The 22,806-nt window shown below is 59.9% G+C and overlaps 1 protein-coding gene across 6 annotated transcripts; it reads left to right on the top strand.

Moving 5' to 3' along the window:
• The first annotated feature begins 315 nt into the window (after positions 1-315).
• On the top strand, positions 316-18,458 carry PDGFB (platelet derived growth factor subunit B). 6 transcript variants are annotated; one of them, XM_027070706.2, is made up of 7 exons: positions 316-1,358; positions 9,196-9,292; positions 11,632-11,721; positions 13,528-13,733; positions 15,107-15,251; positions 17,567-17,717; positions 18,094-18,458. In XM_027070706.2, the coding sequence occupies exons 1-6, from the start codon at positions 1,296-1,298 to the stop codon at positions 17,689-17,691; spliced, it is 726 nt and encodes a 241-aa protein (XP_026926507.1). In that variant the 5' UTR covers positions 316-1,295; the 3' UTR covers positions 17,692-17,717; positions 18,094-18,458. The 6 variants fall into 6 exon arrangements, with proteins under 6 accessions (XP_026926507.1, XP_026926505.1, XP_053082793.1 ...); XM_027070704.2 differs by having other exon boundaries at positions 11,632-11,733; XM_053226818.1 differs by lacking the exon at positions 316-1,358 and adding an exon at positions 3,613-4,840.
• Positions 18,459-22,806: the final 4,348 nt, after the last annotated feature.

The following is a 22,806-nucleotide window of genomic DNA, read 5'->3' as shown; positions in this document are numbered from 1 at the left end:
GCAGACGACTCCCCAACCACGTGGGCTAGAAATCAGGCCACGGTCACTGTGCTAAGGGGCGGGGCGCTCAGTCGCCCCTAGTTCTCCCTTCGCCAGGGCCGGGCTCCCGGCCGGAGGGGCTGCGGCGCTCTCAGAGACCCCTGAGCGCCCCGCCCCCGCCTCAGGCCCTCCCGCAGCTCCCCCCCCTCTTCCCGGTGCTGACTCTCGGCCAGAAGAGGAAAGGCAGTCTCCACCCACCTCTAGCACTCTCCCTTCTCCTTTATAAAGGCCGGAACAGCTGAAAGGGTGGCAACTTCTCCTCCTGCCGCCGGGAGCAGCCCGCCTGTCTCCCCGCGCGCCCGCAGCCTCCCCCGCTGCCTCCCCGAGGGCTCCCCTCTGGCCGCCAGCGCCCATCTTTCATTTCCGAGATTGCGATATTTTGCGCACACACGCATACACACACGCTCAAAAAGGGGGGGAAAAAAAGGCCCACCCTCCAGCCTCGCTGCAAAGAGAAGCCGGAGCAGCCGCAGCTCACAGCCCGCAGAGGACGCCCAGAGCGGCGAGCGCGCAGACAGACGGACCGACGGACTCGCGCCGCGTCCACCTGTCTGCCGCGCCCGGCACTGCGCGCAGCGGGCACGCCGCGAGCGCGGAGCAGCCGTGCCCGCCGCCCGGGCCCCGCGCCAAGGCGCACACGCTCCGGCCCCCCCCACCCGGCCCGGGCGGGAGTTTGCACCTCTCCCTGCCCGGGTACTCGGGCCGCCGCTGCAGAGCCAACTTTGGAAAAAGTTTTTTGGGGGAGACTTTGGCCTTGAGGTGCCCGGCTCTGCACTTTCCGACTTCGGGGGCCTTTCTAGAAAATGTTGCAAAAAAGCTAAGCCAGCGGGCAGAGGAAAACGCCTATAGCCGGCGAGTGAAGACGAACCATCGGCTGCCGTGTTCTTTTTCCTCTTGGAGGTTGGAGTCCCCTGGGCGCCCCCACACGGCTAGACGCCTCGGCTGGTTCGCGACGCAGACCCCCGGCCGTGGATGCTCGCTCGGGCTCGGGATCCGCCCAGGTAGCGGCCGCGGACCCTGGTCCCGCGCCCAGGCCCTCCCCAGCCCCCCAACGACGGAGCCGGGGCCGGGGGCGGCGGCGCCCGGGGGCCATGCGGGTGAGCCGCGGCGGCGGCTGCAGCGGCCTGAGCGCCTGATCGCCGCAGACCCGAGCCGAGCCCACCTCCTTCCCCAGCCCCCGCCCCCCACCCTGGCCGCGGGGGCGGCGCGCTCGGTCCACGCGTCCGGGGCCCCGCGGGGCCGGGCCCGGAGTCGGCATGAATCGCTGCTGGGCGCTCTTCCTGTCTCTCTGCTGCTACCTGCGTCTGGTCAGCGCCGAGGTGAGTTGCGACGGCGGCTGGGGCTGGTTCGCTTCATTCATTACGCCCACCCTCACCCCCTGGCCGCCCCCTCCTCTCCCTGCAGTGAACTTTGGACCCTTGCAGCCCACGGGCCTAGCGCCGGGCGCTAGGTGACCTCCGAGGGCTGGGACGCGAGGTGCGGGAGGTGCCAGGCTCTGAGGGGAGGGGGCGGGGGTGGCTTGCTTTCCCATGGGCGATCCCAGATCTCCGGCCCTTTTAGCGTCGGGGGAGCGTGTGTGTGGTCCTGTCCCCCACCCCTCAGGAACCTGAAGGGAGAGAGAGTGGGGGTGGTGCCGAGGGTGCAGAGGCCAGCGCGTTCTCCCGAGCCCACTTCGGTTCCAGCCTAGGTTCCGTCCAGGACCCGGCTTGCACGGGAGGTGCGAGCTCGCGCACCGGTGGCAGCCACGCCAACCTTGCGCGGGCGGTTGTCTCCCCACCCTGGCTCCGGCTCCCGGTCGGGACGGGCGCCCTCGGGCCAGCGCAGGGCTTGCCCGCCCCGGAGCGGAGTCCAGCAGCAGCTGGCGCCTTGGGCGCGGGGGGTGCCGAGAGACAGAGGTTTCGGGCACTCGGGAACTGGGGGAGGAGTAGAGGCTTTTAAGGAATCCAGCCCTCGGGGCGGGTGTGTGCCCCAGGCCCCGCCAAACCTGCGCCCGCGCCCTGCGAGGGCAAGCGCCTCTCTCCCCCGCTTGCAGGGTGCGGAGCGCGCCTGTGAAAGCGTAGCCGCAAGGCAGGTGGGGTGTAAAAACGTCTGCGGGAGCTATTAGGTCGGATCTGTAACCCCCACCCCCCCCACCCCTCCCAGCCTCACGTAGCAGTGAGTTGGCAAGTCCACCCGGAATCCAGGTGGGAAAGGGGGCGGGGCAGGGAGGAAGCGCGAGGTGGAGGGGAGGAGAGTGCGGCCGGGAGCGCGGCGTGCCTGGGTCCCGTCCCGCCTCCGCGCGGCCGGGAGCCCGCACCTCGCCCGCTCGCGAGGAGGGCCGCCCCCCCCCCCCCACCCCGCCGGGCGTCCAGCGAGGCGCAGGAAGGAGGCGGCGGCGGCGAAGGGGTTAAGGTGAAGGGCTCCGAGGCCGCGGCCAGACCTTGGGCCGCCGCCAGCGCAGGTTGTTTTGACCACAGAGGAGCCGTCGCCGTCTCCTTTTGTTCTCGGGGCTCCTCGAGGGCCGCCGGCCGCCCGCCCTGGGGCCCCGCCCTTCCGCGGCCAACCCCCCGCGGTCCGCACCCGGGAGGGAGGCCGCGGGGCTCTCGGCCCGGCAGCTTGCAGGCCCCTCCCGACGCCCCCTCCCCTCCTCTCCGCAGCCCCCCGGGCCGCGGCCAGCTGTTGGGGAGGGGGGCGCCGGCCGGCCCCAGCTGCCGCCTCGCCTCGCCGCGGGGCCTGGGGGGCTGGGCCCGGTGCCAGGGCGTCCTGGGAACGGCGGCGCCCCCGCCGCTGCTCTCCGCAGCCCACCCCGCCCGGCCCCCGGACTCGCTCACTCACCCCACGCATGCACACTCTTGGCCGGAGGCGATGCTGCGCTCCGGCGGGCGGGCGGGCGCGCAGAGCGACGGGCACGCACTACCGCGGCCGGGTCGCGCGCCCGCCGCCGCCGCCACGCCCGTGCACACGCGGGGCACACGCGCGCGCACCGCACACACACGTACGCACGGCCCCCGAACACGCGGCCTGAACACACGTGCGCGCCCACCCACGCACGCACACGGGCACGCAAGGCCCCTAGACGCCCAGCAGCAGGTTCCCACCCCCCGTGCAACAGGTGGGCCTACCGTGGGCCCTGGAACCTCATCACCTCGGTGGTGACCCCATTTCCTTGCTGGGCACTAACAGGGAGGGGAAACAGGGACCCTCCCAGCAGGTCCTGGCTCCATAGCACCCACTGTTTTTTGCCTGCTCGGGTCAGCTTGACGCCCCTCAAGCATTATCCCTCGGCGGATTTTTTTTTTTTTTTTAACCACCCCCCAGGTGGCAGAAAATGGTGTTGACGCAACGGGGGGGGGGGGGGCGCTCTGATGTCTGGAACATTTCTCTCTTCAAATAAGCCCTTCTTTGAACCTCCAAGACTGGAGGACCCTGAGCCGCCGAGGGGGCTCCCCCCTAGCTGTTGTGTCTTTGCTGATCCCCGCGGGCTCTAGAGAAGCCTGGTGACAGCTGGATAAGGCTTTCCCGGGGCCTGCCCTCGCCATTTCCAGCTTCTTTCGGCACTTCCTCCTCCTTTTCCCCAACTCCGTGGGTGGGTGTGTTTGGGGGGACCCTATGGCACGGAAGCTGGTGCCTTTCTCCTCACTTGACTCCCAGCGTCCTGGGACACGCGCTCCCTCGGGAACCCACAATTGTGTGGTGCTTTGCAGTTTCCGAAGCACGTTCCTGCTGAGCCCCGGTCGGCCTCAGGAGGCTCTGGGGGAGGAGCCCTAAAGGGAAAACCCATCCACTTGAGGGCCAGTCGGGGACGGGAGGCTCCGAGAGAGCTTGCTGGTGGAGGTGGCCTTGGGGCTGGCCTTGTCCGGGGCCTGAGCCTCAGGTAGAGGCCTGGGCAGCTGGGGAGGAGGGGTGGGCGCTCTGATGCAGGGCCTGGCAGAGGGTCTGTGGAGGCCTAGGAGGTCCCATCTCCCATCAGCTGATCTGGCTTCCGGGCGGCTCACTCCGCTGTCATGTGATGCCTTAGCACCCTTCTGCCCGGAAGGAGGGAAGGGGCCTGGCAGCCCTTTACCACCCAGCTCCTTCCTGGTTTGCTAATGGCCTTAGGTGCCCGGAGACCGACTTGCTGGCATCTCCCAGCCCTAGAAGCGTCTGCGGGTTTAGGACCAAGCTGAATTTCCAGGCTCTGGTGCAGACCCTCGAATGGGGTGCTTGTATGGGGGGGAGGTTGATGCGGGGAGGGGCGAGAGTGGTAAAAACGTGTTTGCCGGGGGCTTCCTAGATCCTTCTCAGTCTTCTCTCACTTGCCCATTGCCCCCCACTCCTCCCCCCCCCCCCATGCCCTTTCTAGGACAGCTATTTCATTTTCTGGTTGAGTCAGTTATTATCTGTTTTCCTCACTAGTCTAAACTCCACTAGAGGGTTTGTCTCAGTCACTACTGTCTCCCATTCCTGGAACGGTGCCTGGTCCAAGGTGGATAATCTATAAATATTTGTGGGAAGGACAGTGGGTGGGGGGGAGTGGGGGAGCGGTGAGGAGGAAGGACCAGACGTGTGTTTAGCACTTGCTAAGTGCTTTATAAACATGCCCTCATTGAGTCCTGGCCCCCAGGGCAGCACCGGCTACTCTGCCCTCCCGCAGGCATCCTCATTGGAGCGCCCCCCCCCCCCCCAAATCTTGAGAGAGAGGCTTGTCTTTCTTTTCTCTTCTTGGGACTTGGACTGCCAAGATTGGATAGGCCAGAGGAAGAAACAGAAGGAAAATCAGACTGCAGAGATCCCGTGTATCTTGAGCTGGGCCTCGGTTTCGGGCGCCCCCAAACACGCGAAGGTTGGTTTCGTTCCTGGTTCCCCAGGAGCAGCAGAATTAACTAGCGTCTCTGGAAATCGCAGATTCCTGCCCCAGAGGCAGTGGCTGCCACGGGCTCCAGGGGTTGTAATTGCTGCCCTGGCCCTTCTGGAAGCCCTGACAGTTTTTCTGCTCCAGTGTGGGGCCGGGCTGACCTTCAGGAGGGGTGGGAGGGTCCCAGGAGCAATAGAGAAAGGAAATGCTAGGTGGGGAAGTCTGGTTCTAAATGGCTTCTGTGGTCTGCCCAGAAAAGGCTTCTTCAAAGGGCTTGGCTTTGGCATGGAATCTAAATCAGGCCCGAGACTGTCAGGCAGGCGGGCGCTCCGAGGCCTTGTCGGCTTCTCTCTGCGCCAGACCCAGACAACGCCCCTGGTTGCTTGGGCTGTGCCAGTGTCCTCTCCCTCAGCGGAGTGGAGCGCAGCCTGCGTCTCTGTGTGTGCAGCTGCGGCCCTGGGGGAGGGTGGGGTCCAAGCCCCTTTGATCTGCCAGCCTGGTTGGGAGCAGGTAAGTCACCTGGCCTCACGCTAGCTCGTGCCCTCCTGCAGCTGGTGTTGGGGGTGGGGTGGGGCGGGGAGGAGGCTCTTTGCCTTGGCTGTGCCCCAGTGGCTTCTCACCACGCCCTTGCCCTGTCAGGAACCCCAGGCCTGGGATCTGGGCAGCCTCATCCGTATGCCATGCCTCTTTTCCCTCCCTGCCCGCCTAAACAGGCTTTTAGAACCTGTGCCCAGGAAAACGGGGCTCCCGGTGGCTCGCCCTCCCCCGCCGAGCAGAGCCTCTGACCCCAAGCAGGTGCCCCTGCGAGTCTCCCCCAGGGCGTCTCATCCTGGAGCTGACCACAGGCTGAATTTCCCCACCCCCGGCCCCAGAAGGGACCCGCCAGCTCACGAGGCCCCAGGCAGTGCCAGTGGGGGCCTGGGGGCCATTTCCTGTGGGCCCAGCACAGGGGATAATGCGAAGCCATATGCTTCGCCCCTGGCAGGGCGGCTCTCCACCCACCAATTGTCATCCTCAAAAATGCCCTGCATTGCTGGCCCTGGGCGTGTGTGGGCTGCTCGCTGCTGCCCTCACAGGAGCCGCACTGAAGGACGGAATTGGCCACAGCGACATTTCATTAAGTACCCGTTATTTGCTGGCTGCTCGGCTAGGTGCGACTCCGCCTCTCGGTGACACCAGTCGCGTCTTATTTTAGCCCCATTTAAAAGCTACAGAAGCTTTATCAGGTTTCAGGTTGTTAAAAGGCTTAATGCCAAGAGGCCAGGTCTCCTGGGCAGCTGAAGTCCCTGCTCTTTCCTGTACTACAGAGTTGTTGACATCTCGGGCCAGATAATTCTTTCTTGCGGAAGGCCGTCCTGTGCGTCGTAGGATGTTCAGCAACATCCCTGGCCACCACCTGCCAGAGGCCAGTGGTGCCCCTCTAGGGGTGACCACCGAAAGTGCCTCAGCCACGGCCAGCGTCTCCTGAGGACCCTCTAGCCCCTGGTTGAGAACCAACCGCTGCTCTGCGACATCTGATGCCAGAAAGCTCCGTGGTGGGCTGGAGGAGGGAGGGGCGCGGCTCTGCTATTGCGTATAGACCTGTAGCCCCTGACTGCATTTCTCTAAGCCTTTAGCTTCCTCATCTGGAAGATGGGGATCACAACAGGGCCAGCCGCTTGGCATTGGTGGTTAGCACAGCATTTCCTCTCAGTGCCTGGCTCATGTCAGCACTTCATAAAATCTGTGTTATTATTCTCAAATCCAGGGGGCCCTTAGCGAGTTCTGGGCATCTAGTGGCCAGATTACTGGAAACAGGTGCAGGGATGGCCTCTCTGCTTAGAATAAAGTGGACTCTTTCTTTAGGAGGCAGTTTGCTTAGGGGGTGGGGGCAAATATCCCAGGCGGTCTTCCTGGGGGAGGAGGTGGGAGAATCATACAGGAGAGAACCCCAGGGAGGAGGAGAGAGTCCTTCGTGCATGCTCTCCAGTGGACAAGGAGTTCTTGGCAGGAATGCGGCATGGCACTTGGGGTGCTTGGGCCCCCCTCCTGGGGGGTTAATTGCATCGTTACTGCACAGACAGCTTGGAGACCTGGCTGGGCACCCCCACCCTCAGCTTTCCTCTGCTGCTTTTCCTGCCACCCCAGGCAGAATTAGGACGGAGTCAAATGTCTTCAACCCCTTGGTTCGCAGACGAGAGCCAGGACCAGAGAGGGGCAGTGACCATCCTGAGGTCATGGGGCAGTTAGTAGGGTACAAGGGTAGCATCTAGCTCTCTGCATTTGATAATCCCCTCAGGGGACGTAGTCTGCCTCCCTCTTAAGTGGGGACCGGCCACCTGCCTTCCGTACTGTGGGGAGGGGGCTGTGTCCACATTTGGAGACACCCAGGGTCTCTCTCTGGGAGTCGGAGGAGGCAGAGCGTGGCGGAGGTAGGGAAGGCATGTAAGATGTCCCTTTCCCCCCTCATTTATGCAGCCCCAGCTTCATAGTCGCGGGCCCTGAAGGAAAGACCCCAGCTCCCGGCCAAGCTTACTCGAGGCCCCCAACCTTTCTTCTCTTTGAACCTCCCAACAGCCCTAGACGCCAGGCAGGATTATAAGTGCCACACTCACATGAAAAAGCTGAGCTCAGGGCTTTCAAGGAATTCATTTTAAAAATCTTCTTTTAACATGTATTCATTTTTGAGAGAGAGAGAGAGGCAGATCGTGAGCGGGGGAGGGGCGGAGAGAGAGGGAGACACGGAATTGGAAGCAGCCTCCAGGCTCTGAGCTGTCAGCACAGGACCTGACGCGGGGCTCGAACCCACGAACCGTGAGATCATGACCTGAGCTGAAGTCGGAAGCTCAACGGACTGAGCCGCCAGGTGCCCCGTCAAGGAATTCGTTTTAGAAGCAGTCATATCCACACTCCACCCTGCGTCTTGTGGCTCCAAGGCCGACTTGGGTGGCCAGAGCTGGATGGGCATGGCAGAACCCCTGGCCGAGCTGTTCCCAGACATCATGCTAACTGTTGAGGAAACAGAGCTTTGGGGGAGCCAGAAACTGATCCATCACAAAGCTCCTAACAGAGCTTGTGGGGAGAGCCCCCGGGGACTGGCCATGGGGTAGATGACCTCCTCCCCCCTGTCGGGCAGGGACTTGGCCTGTGCAAAGCCAGTGAGGACTCCAGTCCTTGGAACGTTCCAAGAACTGACTAGTGCAGAAGCTCCCGCTTCCTTATCCAGGGAAACTGAGGCACAGAGTTGTTGAACCTCAGTAAGTCAAGTCTGCCGGCGCCCCCTCCAGGGCTCCTTCTACAAGACCATGCCTTCCTGTGTCTGTGTGTGCACGTGTGTGTGTGTGTGTGTGTGTGTGTGTGTGTGTGTTTCTCCCCGGGTGTGGGTTTGTACACAAAGCAGCGTCTCATTCATATACCTCCCTTGCCCCAAGGCACTGGGTGTCCAGATTGTGCACTCCTTCTCAAGTCCTGCCGCCCAGCCCCTCAGGTCTCCCTCAGCCCCTCGTGGGCCATGAGGGACGTGGCCGTGACCTTCCTATCAGGCTGCTCTCATGTTGTTGTGGGGCCTGTGGTTTCCCTGGAGGAAGCCCGGCTCCGAGTGGGGCCTGTTAAAGCACTTATTAAGTTTCAAGTGTTTTTGGTAACAGGCCAGAGGGGCTCTAAAAATAGGGTTTCGTTGGGCATGGGGCATGGGTTAGCTTTCAGGTTTCCCGTCTCTAACTGAGGATTCCCTCCTCTCCTCTTGTGAGCAAGAGACTAAATAGAGATATTAGTACCTGTGGCCTCCTGAGACTGTCCAACTCTGCAAGCATTTGGAAATACCTCACGGACCCAGGAGGCTGGAGTTACAGGTCCCTCCGTCAGAAAGCCTTGGGTTTGAATGCAGGTTCTGCTGCTGATTGGCTGCTACGACTCTGTTTTCTCATCTGTAAAACGGGGGTAAATTAGATCTCGTCCGACAAATGCTGGCTGTCATTGGCTGTCACGTGTGGAGGCAAAGAGTCTCCAGGGGTTGTGATGCGGGAGACAGATGTGTACGTAGTCCGATCTAAGTCAGAGCAAGCTGGGCTTCGTGTCTGGGGGTGTGGGGTGAGCTTCTGACCTGGCTCTTAGAGGCTTCAGCAGGTCCCGGCCCCTAGACCTTTGTGCTTCCGGGTGTCAGGCTTGGAATCCGCCCCCTGCCCGCGCCCCCATCCTGGCCGTCTGCCTGCCCAGGGCCGAGAGGCCTTGTGGGAGTTTTCCATAGGAGGGTGCGTGTGTGTGTGTGTGTGTGTGTGTGTGTGTGTGTGTGTGGCGGGCAAGAGGGCCGTGGCTGGAAAGCCCTCACTCCTGGCTCACTTGGCCCCATGGTGTCTTCCTGGCAGGGGGACCCCATTCCCGAGGAACTCTACAAGATGCTGAGTGACCACTCAATCCGCTCCTTCGATGACCTCCAGCGCCTGCTACACGGAGACTCCGTAGGTAAATTGAATCCTTGTTCGGTGCTCTGGGCCCCCACTGAATCCTGGGGAGCCGCGAGGGGCAGGGCATGGGGTGTCCTGTCTTCCTTGACTTCCAGGTACCTAGAGGCCTGTGGCAGCCCAGGGAGGGCGTGGCCACACCTGTCCAGGGCAGGGCTGAGTAGGTGGATGGGTTGGTACTCGGGACGTGGGGCGTGGCGGGAGAAGCACCCACATGTGGCTCTGCCTTGGCTTGGCGCACAGGGTCGGGTGCCAGGAGGAGGGGGGCAGGGAGAAGGTGCCTGGGGCACACGCCGAATGTGTATCCAGGTGTGGCCTCGGCCAGGAAGGGTGGTGCCGAAGGAGCCATCTCCCTGCCCCTCTGGCCGGGGGCCCGGTCTGTAAGGTCTCCTGGGGACACCTGGCCCAGACCAGCGGGCAACCCTGCCCTCGCCCGAGAGTGCCCTCAGCGAATGGGCACGTGCTTGGTGGCACACACGTGGCCGGGCTGGCGGGCTGGGTCAGGAATGTATTTATAAACGCTGTCTTCAGAGCAAATTCCATTCTATTCTAACCTCTGGCCTGTTCCCTGGAGCCCCGGTCAGCGCCCCCCCTGCACCCCCAGCTCTCCTTCCCTCTAGGGTTTTGTCTCTTTGTCACTTTGTAATCCTTGCCCAGACTCCTATCTACGGGGGACAGCATTTCCTGTCTTTGTTTCCTCTCCCCGTTGGGCCCCTGGCTCCCTCTCAAAAGCATTCCCGGGCCCTTTCAAACCCGCCTGTGCCGGGGGCTGGCGAGGCAGGCGGGAGGGGGCCCCAGCTGGGCCCACCTATTGTTCACTCGGCCCCCCACCCGACGTCTCCCACATCCCCCACCCCATGCCCGACTGGCCAGCCCTGGCCAACACAATGGGGCAACTTCCAAATTTAGCCTTTCTGCGGTTTCTTTCCAAGGCCCTTGGCCCCCACCCTCGTTCAGCCCCTGCACACCCCGGGTGGGGGTCGGGATTGGAGACGGAGGTTTTCAATAGCGGGCCTGTTTCGAGGCAACCATGTGGCTATTTTTTCCTAATCAACTTAACCTTGCCACAAAGCACATCTTTCCCCCCATCTCCTCTCCACCAGGGACATTCCAGAGATGGAAGGGAGAAAGGAAGGGAGCGAGAGGGACAGACAGACGCGCTGACGCGCGGGAGCAGTAGGCCGGATGGAAATGCACCGGTTGTAGGATTTGTAGGAGGGTCTCCTCCAGACAGGAACCCCCGGGAGCCCACACGGAAGGGCACACGAGCCTTGGCATTGGCGTTGGCGGGCCGGGAGGAAGGGGAGACAGCAGGAGCGACCAGGGGCTGCGTGAAGGGGGCGGGAGCTTGTCCCTGACACCCCTCGGTTTCTGTGCTGACTCTTCAGCCGTCAGAGAGCTAGAAGGGTCTGCCCAGGATTCGGTGTTGAGCTCAAAGTCCTCCTGTCTGGCCCTCACCTCCCACAGTGGTGTTGGCTGCCTCTAGAGAGAGGGAGCAGCTATGACACCGAGAGGAGGGCGCCCCAGGCTGTAGTTTGTAGACTGTCCCCTGAGGAATAAACGGACCGTAGGGCTGACCCCTCAGACTGTCACCTGAGGAATAAACAGACCGTAGGGCGGACCCGGGGCCAAAGGTTAGAGGGGAGAGGCAAACACAGTGAGCGAGACACTGGGAGCTGGAGCAAAACCCAGGCTGGGAAGGGCACGGGGTACAGGCACCCACATCCCAGCAGGCTGGCTCCCCACCCCTCTCTGCCTTCAGCCCTCACCCCTGCTCCTCTCCCTCCTCCCTCTCTCCCGCTCAGCTGGGCCATTGTCCGGGGCTCCAGAGGGGCTGTGTCCAGGGCAAGCTGGTCCCCCCGGGGATTCTGGGAATTTCTCCATTCAGCACTTCCTATGGGAACGCTGGGCGGAGGGGCATTGGAAACTGGCCTTCCGAGCTCTGGGTCCTTGCCCTGCCCTGGAGGCTGAGGAGGGTTCTTTTACAGTAGCGAAAGGGAAGGGCTATTTTTAACTCCACTGACATGGGTTCTGTCCAAAAATGTGGCCGAAGAGCCCAGAGTGGGGCTGAAGGCCCACCAGGGATGCAGTCAGGGCCTCACCCCCCTCCTGAGCCCCACGGCCACCCCGGGGTTCCTGGAGAGCCCCTTTCCAGAGCCAGGACCCTCGGGTTTACAGGGAGCTGGAAAGGGAGTCTGTTGTCTTGAGTTGGGTACCAGTGACGGGTAAGGGGCCACCTTCCTGCCTACCCCGGAGCCCCCAGGGGAGCCCCCACCCCACCAACGGACCGGCCAGCGCTTATCAGGGTGCATTCCGACTGTGCCTTGCCTTGCCTTGCAGATGAAGACAGAGCCGAGTTGGACCTGAATTCGACTCGATCCCATTCTGGAGGCGAGCTGGAGAGCTTATCCCGAGGGAGAAGGAGCCTAGGTGAGGCTGCAGGTAAGAATGGTGGTTTCTCAACAGTGGGAGCCAGAGAAGGAGACGTGGGGCGGGCGGCCCGCCCACGGCTCTGGGCCGCCCGTTCGTCCGGCACTTAGGACTGACTTAAACTGTAAGAGAGTACAACTGTCCTTCAGGACACTATATCGAGGAGTTGAGTCCTCACGCCCCGTCCCCCAACACACACGGTTTCCTAAATATAGTGTTGTTTTTTTTTTTTAATGTTTTTTATTTATTTTTGAGACAGAGAGAGACAGAGCATGAACGGGGGAGGGGCAGAGAGGGGGGGAGACACAGAATCGGAAGCAGGCTCCAGGCTCTGAGCCATCAGCACAGAGCCCGATGCGGGGCTTGAACTCACAGACTGTGAGACCATGACCTGAGCCGAAGTCGGACACTCAACCGACTGAGCCACCCAGGTGCCCCAATATAGTGGTTTTAAACGCATTTCTTCAACCCGAGAGACAGATATCATTAACCCCATCTTGTCGAGTTGGAAACTGCGGCCCAGAGAGGGGTAGACGTGGCCGAAGTCGCACAGCTAGCAACAATTAGGACTGGGATCCCAGCTACTCTTCTCATGTGGACCCGGTGCCATCCTGGCGGGCTGCGTGTCCCTTCCGCGGCTTAGGGCTGCCTCCTGGGTCAGCAGGCAAAGCTTGGGACCCGCCCGGGTCCCGTGGGAGCCTTCCCTGGGGAGGCCAGTGCGTGCTCTAAGCCCTTCCTCCTCTCTGCCCACCTGAAGTCCCCACAACACTGTAGACAGTGGCTCGGGGACCTCCAGATAAGAGTCGGTGGCCTGAGTTCCACTCCTCCGTCTGTGAATTTGGGCAGCGTCTCTATATGAAAACGAAGACAGAGCCCCGGCGTCGACTGGACGCTTGCTCTAGGCCACTCACGTTAGCCCTTAGATCCGCAGGTGCAGTATAGGCTCTGTCATCCCGTGTCACACGTAGATGAGGGAACAGGCGTTGAAAGAAGCAAGGATTTAAGAATATATTACACTGTCAAATGGCAACATAAGAGCGGTTACAAAATAATAAGTGAGTAGGATCCAGGAGTCGGGCAAGCCCATAAACCTGTGAAATAGCCGAATGAAACCGAGGGCTGGTGGAAGGACGCCGACATTTACGACAGGCCGGTAGCAGGCAGGATAGTTCAGATGGTTTCTACTTCTTGAGCATCCATTGTGCTTGTATGCGTAAGCTTGGTTGTTAGTATTAATGAGATAATGTAGAGGACTAATGAGCTAATTAGAAATACAATTATCAATGTATGGTCATGGAAGTGTAGGAGCTCTTCTACTCTCTGAATGATCTCACTGGATCCTTAAGGCGGTTCTTGGGGTGTAGATCTCATGGCGAAACTGAGGCTGAGGGCCCATCAGCAGCCTGTCCAAGTCCCACGGCTGATAATAGCCAGGACACGAAAACTGTCCCTGGGGCTGAAGGCAGTGGGGATCAGCCCACCCCCCCTTTTTTTTTTTTTTATTTTCTTAATGTTTTATTTTTGAGAGACAGAGGGTGAGCAGGGGAGGGGCAGAGAGAGAGGGAGACACAGCATCTGAAACAGGCTCCAGGCTCCGAGCCGTCAGCACAGAGCCCGACGCGGGGCTCGAACTCAAGAGCTGTGAGTTCGTGACCCGAGCCGAAGTCGGACACCTAACCGACTGAGCCCCCCAGGCGCCCCTAGCCTGCCATTTCTGGGGGACAGCAGTGCCCCCGCTGGGCTTGGCCGCCGGGTGGGGGCTCTGGGCAGGCCCACCTTCCTGACGGAGGCCCCCTCTCCCTTCAGGTTCCCCGACGGTCGCCGAGCCAGCCATGATCGCCGAGTGCAAGACACGCACGGAGGTGTTCGAGGTGTCCCGGCGCCTCATAGACCGCACCAACGCCAACTTCCTGGTGTGGCCGCCCTGCGTGGAGGTGCAGCGCTGCTCTGGCTGCTGTAACAACCGCAACGTGCAGTGCCGTCCCACCCAGGTGCAGCTGCGGCTTGTCCAGGTGCGCGGGGGGCCCGCACCCCACTCCCACCCTACCCCCACCCCCACCCCTGCGCAGCCCACTCGCCGCCCGGGCCGTGGGCGGGGGCTGCCCTCGGGGGCTCGTCGCTCGCTCCGTAGGGGCGGAGAGGCATTCCTGGCGGGCCCCCAGGCTCCATCCAGAGAGGGCCACCTGCAGGCCGCTCTCTGGGCAGGTGCTCTGAGGCCACCTGTGAGTCCTCGAGGCCACCCAGGCCACTGTAACCAAAAGCCACAGGCGGACCCCCAGGCAGGGCCAGGCGTGGGACATTTAGTGAAGGGTGTTGCCTCTTTTGCAAGGATGAAATCCCAAGAGGTCCCCGGAAGAGACAGGTCTACAAGCATTTGTTGGGCACTCAGAATGTTCTGGGCTGCTCAGTTTTCCTCCAGACCTGTTGAGGCTCCTTGCCGTGTCCTTCACGAGCAGGGGGGCAGAGGCCCTCCGGGCAGCAGACGTTGCAAGAGCTGGGGCAGCCCCTAGCAGAGTCAGAATGCTGAACCCTGCCTCCTTTCTAGAAAGATCGGGTGTGCACTCTGACTCAAGGCAAATTCTAGCGTAGAGGCTACCCGGGGGAGCTCCGGGTCTCACGCTGGGCAAGGCAGGGCCAGAGAAGCCTCGGCGGTCTTCTGATTCACGCGGAGAGGTTTCTGTGCCCTTCGGGTCTGCCTCGCCTGCACACCGACTCGGGCTGGGCCGAGCTGCACCTCCAGGGCTCGGCACCGGCTGGCGAGCCCCACTCTTGCCAAAGGCTCCACCTGCGTCACCATACTCCCCTCCCTGAGGTCAGCTGTGGCCTTTCCCCCTGCCCACCATCCATCCCAGGCCTGGGCCCCGTGCCCAGGATCACAAGTGTCACTCTCTACCACACCACCCACTGTCACGGTATCTCCTGTCCCCACTGCTTCCAGCTCTATGGATGGACACCTGACAGCTGACCTCCCCCTGCCCGCCTCCCTCCTGGATAAAGCCTCCCCCCCACTTCCTTCCAGACAACCATCTCCCGCCTCTGCCATAGCCCCTGACCTTGGCTGGCGCTCCGGGAATGGGGACACCGCAGGCCCTACGCTCAACCCGGAAATGCCTTTCTCCCTCTCTGGGAGCTCCAAGGGGGCTGCAGCCAAAGCTGGAGGCCAGGTCGGGAGGGCTTGTTTTGATGGAAAAGCTACAAGAAGGGTAGAGGGCAAGGTCCTGCTATTGTTTGGGCCAGAGTGTCGGCCCTGCCTCTCTCCACGCCCCGCTTTCGAGGAAAGATCCCTGCGGGGGGACACTGGGGAGGGAAGAGCAGGCAGGCGGGCTCCCTCGGCCCCTGCCCACGTAGTGTCTCCCAGAGGCACTTTGATGGTTCTGTCCTCCAGGTGAGAAAAATCGAGATTGTGCGGAAGAGGCCAGTCTTTAAGAAGGCCACGGTGACCCTGGAGGACCACCTGGCGTGCAAGTGTGAGACGGTGGTGGCTGCACGACCCGTGACCCGAAGCCCGGGGAGCTCCCAAGAGCAGCGAGGTAAGCGCTGGTCCGGGGTCTGCCTCCGAACGGCTCAGCCGGGCAGCTCGCTTCTCCTGTGGCCGCTGCCGGTGGGGGGGGGAGTTGGAGCAGGCATACCCCTGCTTAAATTCATCCGAAGCTTTACGTGAGGATGTTAGCCCCCGGTTGGCCTTCCAGCCTTGTTGCCAACCATTCCCCCTCACTTATGCCACCCCAGCCAACCTGACCTCTTTGCGTGGCCAGATGTGTTTCCGCCTCAGGGCCTTTGCACGTGCCACTTTCCCTCCGAAACTCACTTCTGTCAACTCTTCACAAGCCTCTTCGTTTGGGTCTCAGCTCAGAAGTCACCTCCTCCTAGAGGTCTACCCTGACTACCTTGTCCAGGGCAGCCCCCATCCCTGTCCTGCTACCACAGCCCCTTACTTTGTCGAACGAGCACATGAGAGAAGATTCCATGCACATCATCTTCAGATACTTGACAACTTGTCCTGGGGGTGAGAAGTCAAACTAATTCCTTATGGCCCTCAGTGAGGATCAGGACCAGTGGGGGAAAAGCCCCTGGAGAGGGGTTTGAACTCTATATGTCAAAAGCTGTTGATCAGTCAGGGGGCCAAGATGGAATTGCATGCCTTGTGCGGTAGGGAGTTTCTGTTGTTGAAGATGTGTGGGTAGAGACAGGGCCATCCTGCAGCAGTGAAGTGACAGATGGGGTTCAGGCATCTGATGGATGTTTGGAACCGGAGCTGTGTTCCTCTCTTTCGATTTCGTGAATTCACAATTTCAGGGGCGTAGTTTGACTTGAGTCGAAAAGGACCAAAAAAAATGATCTGATCCAAATACCTGGTCCACATTTTGCAGAAGAGGTGCCTGAGGCTCAGAGAGGCTGAGGTCTTGCCCAAGGTCACACAGCCAGTCCCGGGCAGGGGGAGAGCTGGATCAAGGTATCCTCACGTTCTGTTCTGGGCTTTTCTCTCACTCTGACACCAGTCACTCGCTCTTACCTGCCTTATCATTTTCTTTTGGTCAAAGAATTCAAAACTTTGAGAGCCAGAACAGTCCAGAGAGATGACCTTCTAAGTCGGTCTTTCAGTCTTATTAAAGGGGTTGCTGGAACACAGAGAGGGTAAGGGACTTAACGAAGGTGGCACAGTGACAAAGTCTAGCCCAGAACCCAGGTCTTGTCTAGTTCTGGGTTCCTTAGACTGTCCTGCTGCCTTTTCTTCCTCGCACGTTTGCAGTAAGGATCAAGAATTTTTTAGTTAATAGGATTAGATGAGCATTCAAAAAAAATCACGTGTTGATCTTCAGTAACTTACTATTGTTGGAGGACAGACATCTGACAAGCCCCCTGAAGGCAGGGCTGTCTCTTAGCCTCTTTGTCCTGTTCTGAGAGCCGAGCTAAGGCACGGACGCCCTGAGAAGACTAATAATTTGCCAGCTTCAAACTGACCTGCTGTAAATGATCGCTACGATTAACACGGAACAACATGGAATATCACGTATCACGGAATCGCCAAAAGACGTAGCGTGGTTCCTATTCGGGAAACTTCATATTCTTCTTTGTGTTTGGAGTGTGGTTCTTTTACGTGCCTTTGCTTCCTGCGACTTTCCAAACCAGATTTTGGAAGGCCTGTTCCGCTGACTAATCTGTAGATGACCTAAAGTCTTGTCATGTCAGTTTCAGCAACTTGGCCCCACGCGACTGCACCGCTGGCAGCTGTCCGCGGCTTGGCTACGGTGTGGTGGTGTGGCCCGTGTGGTGGCCGGTGTCAGACCCCCCGGGCTCGAGACTCTCCTCTGTCACTCGCGAGCTGCGTGACGACCTCACGCTTGTTCAGGCTTTGCCCAGCCCCGCGTCCTGTGCCGATGACCCCATCCTTGGAGCCCAGACTCTGGGCCCTTTAATGGCCCGTCTAGATGTCCTCCCCCAAGGGGCATCTGACACCTGCCTGTATCCTTACATTGTCTGTTTGCAGAGATGGGCTGACCGCTTCAGGGCGGGCTGTGTCTGTGAGGTGGGAGGTCGGTGTCGGCCCCAAAGAGCTGGGATCGCTGGGGAAGGCCCCCAGGAAGAAACGGGCCTTGAGCTTGGCGGAGAAAGCTTTCACTTCCAGGATGTCGACCTAAGGGCTCAGGAGGAAGAGACCTAAGTGCTAACCTTGACCCAGGCTCACAAGCGCTGTGATTCGTAGGCCAGTGGTTGAAAGCATGGAGTCCAGAGGCAGACTCCTACGTTCAAATCCCGGTCTCTCTGCCTCAGTTTCCTCATCTGCTAAGATGGCTCCCTCCAGAGGCTGTCCACCTGCTGACAAGCCTTTCTTTCTGTCGAGCAGCCAGGACACCCCAGACTCGGGTGACCATTCGGACGGTGCGAGTCCGCCGGCCCCCCAAGGGGAAGCACCAGAAGTTCAAGCACACGCATGACAAGAAGGCACTGAAGGAGACCCTCGGAGCCTAGGGGCATCTGCAAGAGCGTGCGGGCAGGTGAGGCCAGGCGGGGAACCCGAGGTCCAGGCCCCTGGGGTTTCTTCTGCCCTGGCCTGTGGCTTGGGCTGCAGAGAGGTATTTCCCCATACAAAAATCTGAGCTCTAAGCCTGGATCCCCTCCGCCCAACTTCGGCCGACTTTTCTCATGGGGCAGGTGGGTGAGGGTCTTTGGGGACCCCAGCCCAGCTGTGTCCCTACATGCCCTAAGAGAACGGGAAGTCTAAACTTCAACTCCCCCAGCCCTGAGCGCTGCTGGAAACCAGGGATGGCTGGTCAGCCTCGGCTCCCTGCCCCTGGCAAGGGAGGCGTGTGAGTATGGGCCGGAGCCCCCAGGTTGTCTCTGACCCCCTGTCTCCCTCTGCTTGGCCTACAGGGTTATTTAATATGGTATTTGCTGTATCGCCCCCATGGGGTCCTTGGAGTGATAATATTGTTCCCCTCGTCCGTCTGTCTCGATGCCTGATTCGGACGGCCAATGGTGCTTCCCCCCCTCCCACGCGCCTGTCCACCCACCAGCGGGTCCCCTCATTGGCCTCCAGCGCCTTGCCCGGGAGCTCGAGAAGGACACGAAGGACCTGAACTCCATTGCTGTCTTCCTCCGCTGACCCCGAGAATGTGGCATAGAGGTGTAAGAGAGACCCATGGGATCGCCGTTCGGGGACCAGAGGAGCTTCCCTTCCCCAGCTCCTGGCCCGGGTCACACCTGAGCGCCGTGGACTGGCCTGAAACCCTGCACGTGGCCCTGAGGCCCTCTAGGCATGGATGGCCTGCCCGGTCCCAGGACCCCTGGCCCGCTCTGAAGGGAGCACCCCCAGGCAGGCCAGGGTGCCTCGTCCTCCTGTGGCTGAGACCACGCGTTGGACCGTAGACTGGAGAGAAATCCTCCTACGGCGCCCAGGCCCAGTCACTTCTTTCTCCCCGGTCACCTCTGCTTATAGCGGCTTCCTTTCGTTTTCTATGTATGAAATCTTCGAAGACGTGGACTCCTCTGGGTGGGCGTGGCCCGAGTACCCGGCAGCCAAGTGCCCCGTCAGATGGGTTAGAGATGAAGTTTGCTCTGGAGCCACCATGGATGGTGATCTGGGCGCTCACTGCCTCCTTCCACTCCCCTGCCTTCACCTCCTCTGTTTCATCTCTCTACCTCCACCCTGCGTCTTCCTCTTGTCCTGGCCTTCAGTCCGCTCCACCGAGGGACTCCTTGGACCCCATGCTGAGACCGTAAATAACCCCACTCACTGCTCCATTAGGCCGAAGACCAGGGGTCAGGGCAGCAGGGGGCCTGCGCTTCGTATCCCAGCCCGGCCGAGACTGCCGTGTAGGTTCGTGCAGGGTGTGCACTGTGCAAGGGCACCGCGTGCAGGGGTCGTGGTTCACGCCGTAGAACATGGCCCGTTGGTGTATTTGTTAGGACAGTTTTCTGGCAGATGGAGCTAAAATGTCTTGAGGAAAGGGATCCTGTTCCTAATCGACATGAAGGTTCCATGTGGACTGGCTGTGTCCCGACCCAGCCAATGGCTTGGGGTGGTTGGACAGGAGAGTGAGCCCACGTTGGGTGGGGAGGCCACGCGTTGTCCAGCTGGCCTCTATTTTCCTGAGTCCTCAGCTCAAGCAGTTCCCCTTCTAGGCGGGCGTGAAAAACCCAAGAGAGAATCTCCAAGGGAGGGGGCAGCCCTCGCTCTCCCCGGGCACGCTACCCCCCAGAGTAGACCCCCCAGGAGTGGTGGCTCCTCCCAGGAAACCAGCTCATGGGCTGGGAGTGGGGGAGAAAAGGGAAAAGATCCCCAGGGGTCCCTGGGGTGGGGTCTGAGCTCCCACCTCCCTCCCCTCCACCCCACTGCACTTTCCCCCTTACCCCCCCTCCAAAATCTGCTCTCTTCAGTTTGTAAAGTTGGTGATTATATTTTTGGGGGCTTTCCTTTTATTTTTTAAATGTAAATTTATTTATATTCCGTATTTAAAGTTGTAAAAAAAAAAAAAATAACCACAAACAAAACCAAATGAATGAATCCACCGGCGTTCTGTCTGTTGGCATCGGGCGTGACGGTTAACCCTTCCCGCATCGGCAGGATTTACGGACAGCTTGTTCTGTGTTCCTCTCGCTCTGGGAAGTTCAGGCACACACTCACGCACACACTCACGCACACACTCACGCACGGGTGCATACACATGGGGGTCTGCCACTCTGAGGGAGGCCCCCGTCTGGGGGGTGGGTAAGAGCCATTCGGCCCACCCTGCAGGTCTGGGTCCTGCAGCAGCCCCTGACAGGCGGACCACAGGTCCCAGCCCTGTGCCTGTCACTGGCAGTGATGAGAGATGGTTTTCTCCAGTGAGTATCTGTGCAAGGGAACCGGGTCCTTTGCATCATAGGCTGGGGTTGGCTGTGGGGAGGGGACACCCAGGGTGGGGAAGGCCGGAGGAGGTCCTGGAAGAGACGTGGAATTAATTCAGAAGGAACACAGCCGAGGTGCTCCAGGGTGGCTCAGCGGGTTAAGCATCCGCCTTCAGCCCCGGTCGCGATTTCACGGCTCACGAGTTCGGACCCCGAGTCGGGCTCTGTGCCGACGGCTTGGAGCCTGGAGCCTGCTTCGGATTCCGTGTCTCCCTCTCTCTCTGCCCTTCCCCTGCTCACATTCTGTCTCTCCCTCTCTTTCAAAAATAAATAAACACGAGGAAAAAAGTATTTATTTATTTATTTTTATTTAAACTTTCTTTTTTCATGTTTATTTGTTTTTGAGAGACGGAGAGCCAGAGCATGAGTCGGGGAGGGAGACACAGAATCCCAAGCAGGCTCCAGGCTCCCAGCTGTCGGCACAGAGCCCGACGCGGGGCTCGAACCCACGAAGCGCGAGATCACGACCTGAGCTGAAGTTGGAGGCTTAACTGACTGAGCCACCCAGGCGCCCCAGAAAAAAAAAAAATTAATTAAAAAACGAAAACACACAGAAGGAACACAGCTGAGAGGTGGATCTGGGGTCTGACCTGGGCTCAGCCCTTAGCCAGCTGTGTGGCCTTAGTTGAGCCATAGCCCTTCTCTGGTCAGAGCCTCATCTGAAACGCAAGAAGATGACCCGGAGACTTGTGGTCTCCAAGGTCCAGCTGTGGGGTTCTGTGCCTTCCCTTGCCTATGGAGACTTGGGTACCATCCCAGAAAAAAGATTCTAAATGCGCTCTGGGTCCCACATTTAGGTAGACTGGATGGGGCTGATGGGGAAACCCGGGAGGTGGGGGACCTGACTTACCCTCAGGACAGTCTAAAACTAAAACCATTTTGCCCCTGGAAGTAGTGATCTCCCTGTCACTGGGAGTATGTAAGTGAAAGCTGGGTGACAACTCGGCAGAGGTTAGGCTGAATGACACCACGGTTGTGTGATCGGTTGACTGACCGACTCCATTCACTCATGCATTCATTCGTTCATGTTCTTACCTTCTTGAGCCCCTGCCATGTGTCTGTCTCTAGCAAGGGCTTTTATAGCAATTTGATTGAAATTCTTCCCGGGGCTCCTGCTCTTACACTTGAGAAAGTGGGGTCCATCTGTGGTGGTGGGAGGTGCTGGTCAGGGGGGCTTACCTGGAATCTCTACCTCCTACCCAACTCTGTAGGACCCTCCCTCTCCCCCCAGCCCCCAGGGGTCTGGGTTCCCAGGGCACCAGAGAAAGCTCTGGCCGGGAGGAGGGGGCGACTCCAGTAGGAGATGGAAGGAACAGGGCCACCGGAGGGCCCGGCGCATGTGGCACCTCGAAAGCGACCTGCAGCTCTCGTGTTCCGTGGATGGCTGCAGGAACTTCCTGGGGGAGACGAGCAGAATGGCCGACATCTGGCCTGCAGCTCTCGCTTTCCCGGATGCCACCGCAGGCAGCAGCCTGTGAGCCTTTCAGGGGTCTGGTGGGCCCTCTGTGGGTCTTAGAACTGCCAAGTTAGATGGCATTCTTCTAGAAACCCCTCTGCTGAGGAGATGGCATTCCCTTCTTGATCCCTTCCTCTGCCCTGTTGGCTGTAATACGGTCGTGATGCCCGGTACTCAAGCAGCCATCTTGAGCCATGAGAGTCAAGCCAAATACTGAGATTGGAGGAGGAAGACAGAGGGGTCTGGTCCCTGCCACCTGACGACCTAGCTTAGAAGTTTTTATTCTTTTTTTTTTTTTTCAAGTAAGCTCTGTGCCCAACGCCCCACTGGGCCTTGAACTCATGACCCTGAGATCAAGAGTTGCTTGCTCTACTGACTGAGCCAGCCAGGCACCCCAGGAGTTTTTACATAAGATAGGAAAACATTTCTTTCTGTTTGACCTCTTTTTTTTTTTTTAATGCTTTTATTTATTTTTGAGACAGAGCGAGAGACAGAGTGCAAGCGGGGGAAGGGCAGAGAGAGGGAGACATAGAATCGGAACCAGGCTCCAGGCTCTGAACTGTCAGCACAGAGCCCCATGCGGGGCTTGAACTCATGAACTGCGAGATCATGACCTGAGCTGAAGTCAGACGCTGAACTGACTGAGCCACCCAGGCGCCCCTCTGTTTGATCTACTCTTATCTTAGGTTTTCTGTCCTTTGTAATTGAACCTAATCCTGATACACAGCCCCCTTCTTTCTGGGAAAGAGGAGATGTGGCCACCAGGCTGGTCTGGGCATCCGGCATTCAGCCTCACCTTGTGAACGCTTCTCCTCCGTTTGAGGCCAGCTCAGATCTTGCTTCCTCTAAGGAGCCCTCTCTGTCCCTGCCAGCAGCCCGCCTCCCTCAACCAGAGCAGAACTGGAGCCCTCTTTAGAGGCTTAGCGTTCACTGCCTCCATAAAATCACAAAATCGTGAACGCTGGCAGTGTACGAAGTAAAATATCTGTGACACACAGCAGCTCCCGACTGGCTGGATCCCAACAACACCTTCCTCTGCCAACACCATAGCTGGTGTGTTTCCAGCATCTTGTAGCGTCGGATCAGGAGCCCCAGAACCCCAACCCCTGTGCATCGCCTGGGTTGTAGTCCTGATTCAGCCGCGTAGTTACTGTGATGCTGGCGGAGCCCTGTTCCTTCCAGATCTGGGCCTGCGTGCAGGTGTTAGCCTTTCTGAAAGAGCCGCCCCCGGCCCCCCGAGC

The sequence above is a fragment of the Acinonyx jubatus genome, chromosome B4 (assembly GCF_027475565.1).
Source record: "Acinonyx jubatus isolate Ajub_Pintada_27869175 chromosome B4, VMU_Ajub_asm_v1.0, whole genome shotgun sequence".
NCBI lineage: Eukaryota > Metazoa > Chordata > Mammalia > Carnivora > Felidae > Acinonyx > Acinonyx jubatus.
The sequence above is the reverse complement of the archived record's forward strand: the minus strand, read 5'-3'. Positions and strand labels throughout refer to the sequence as shown.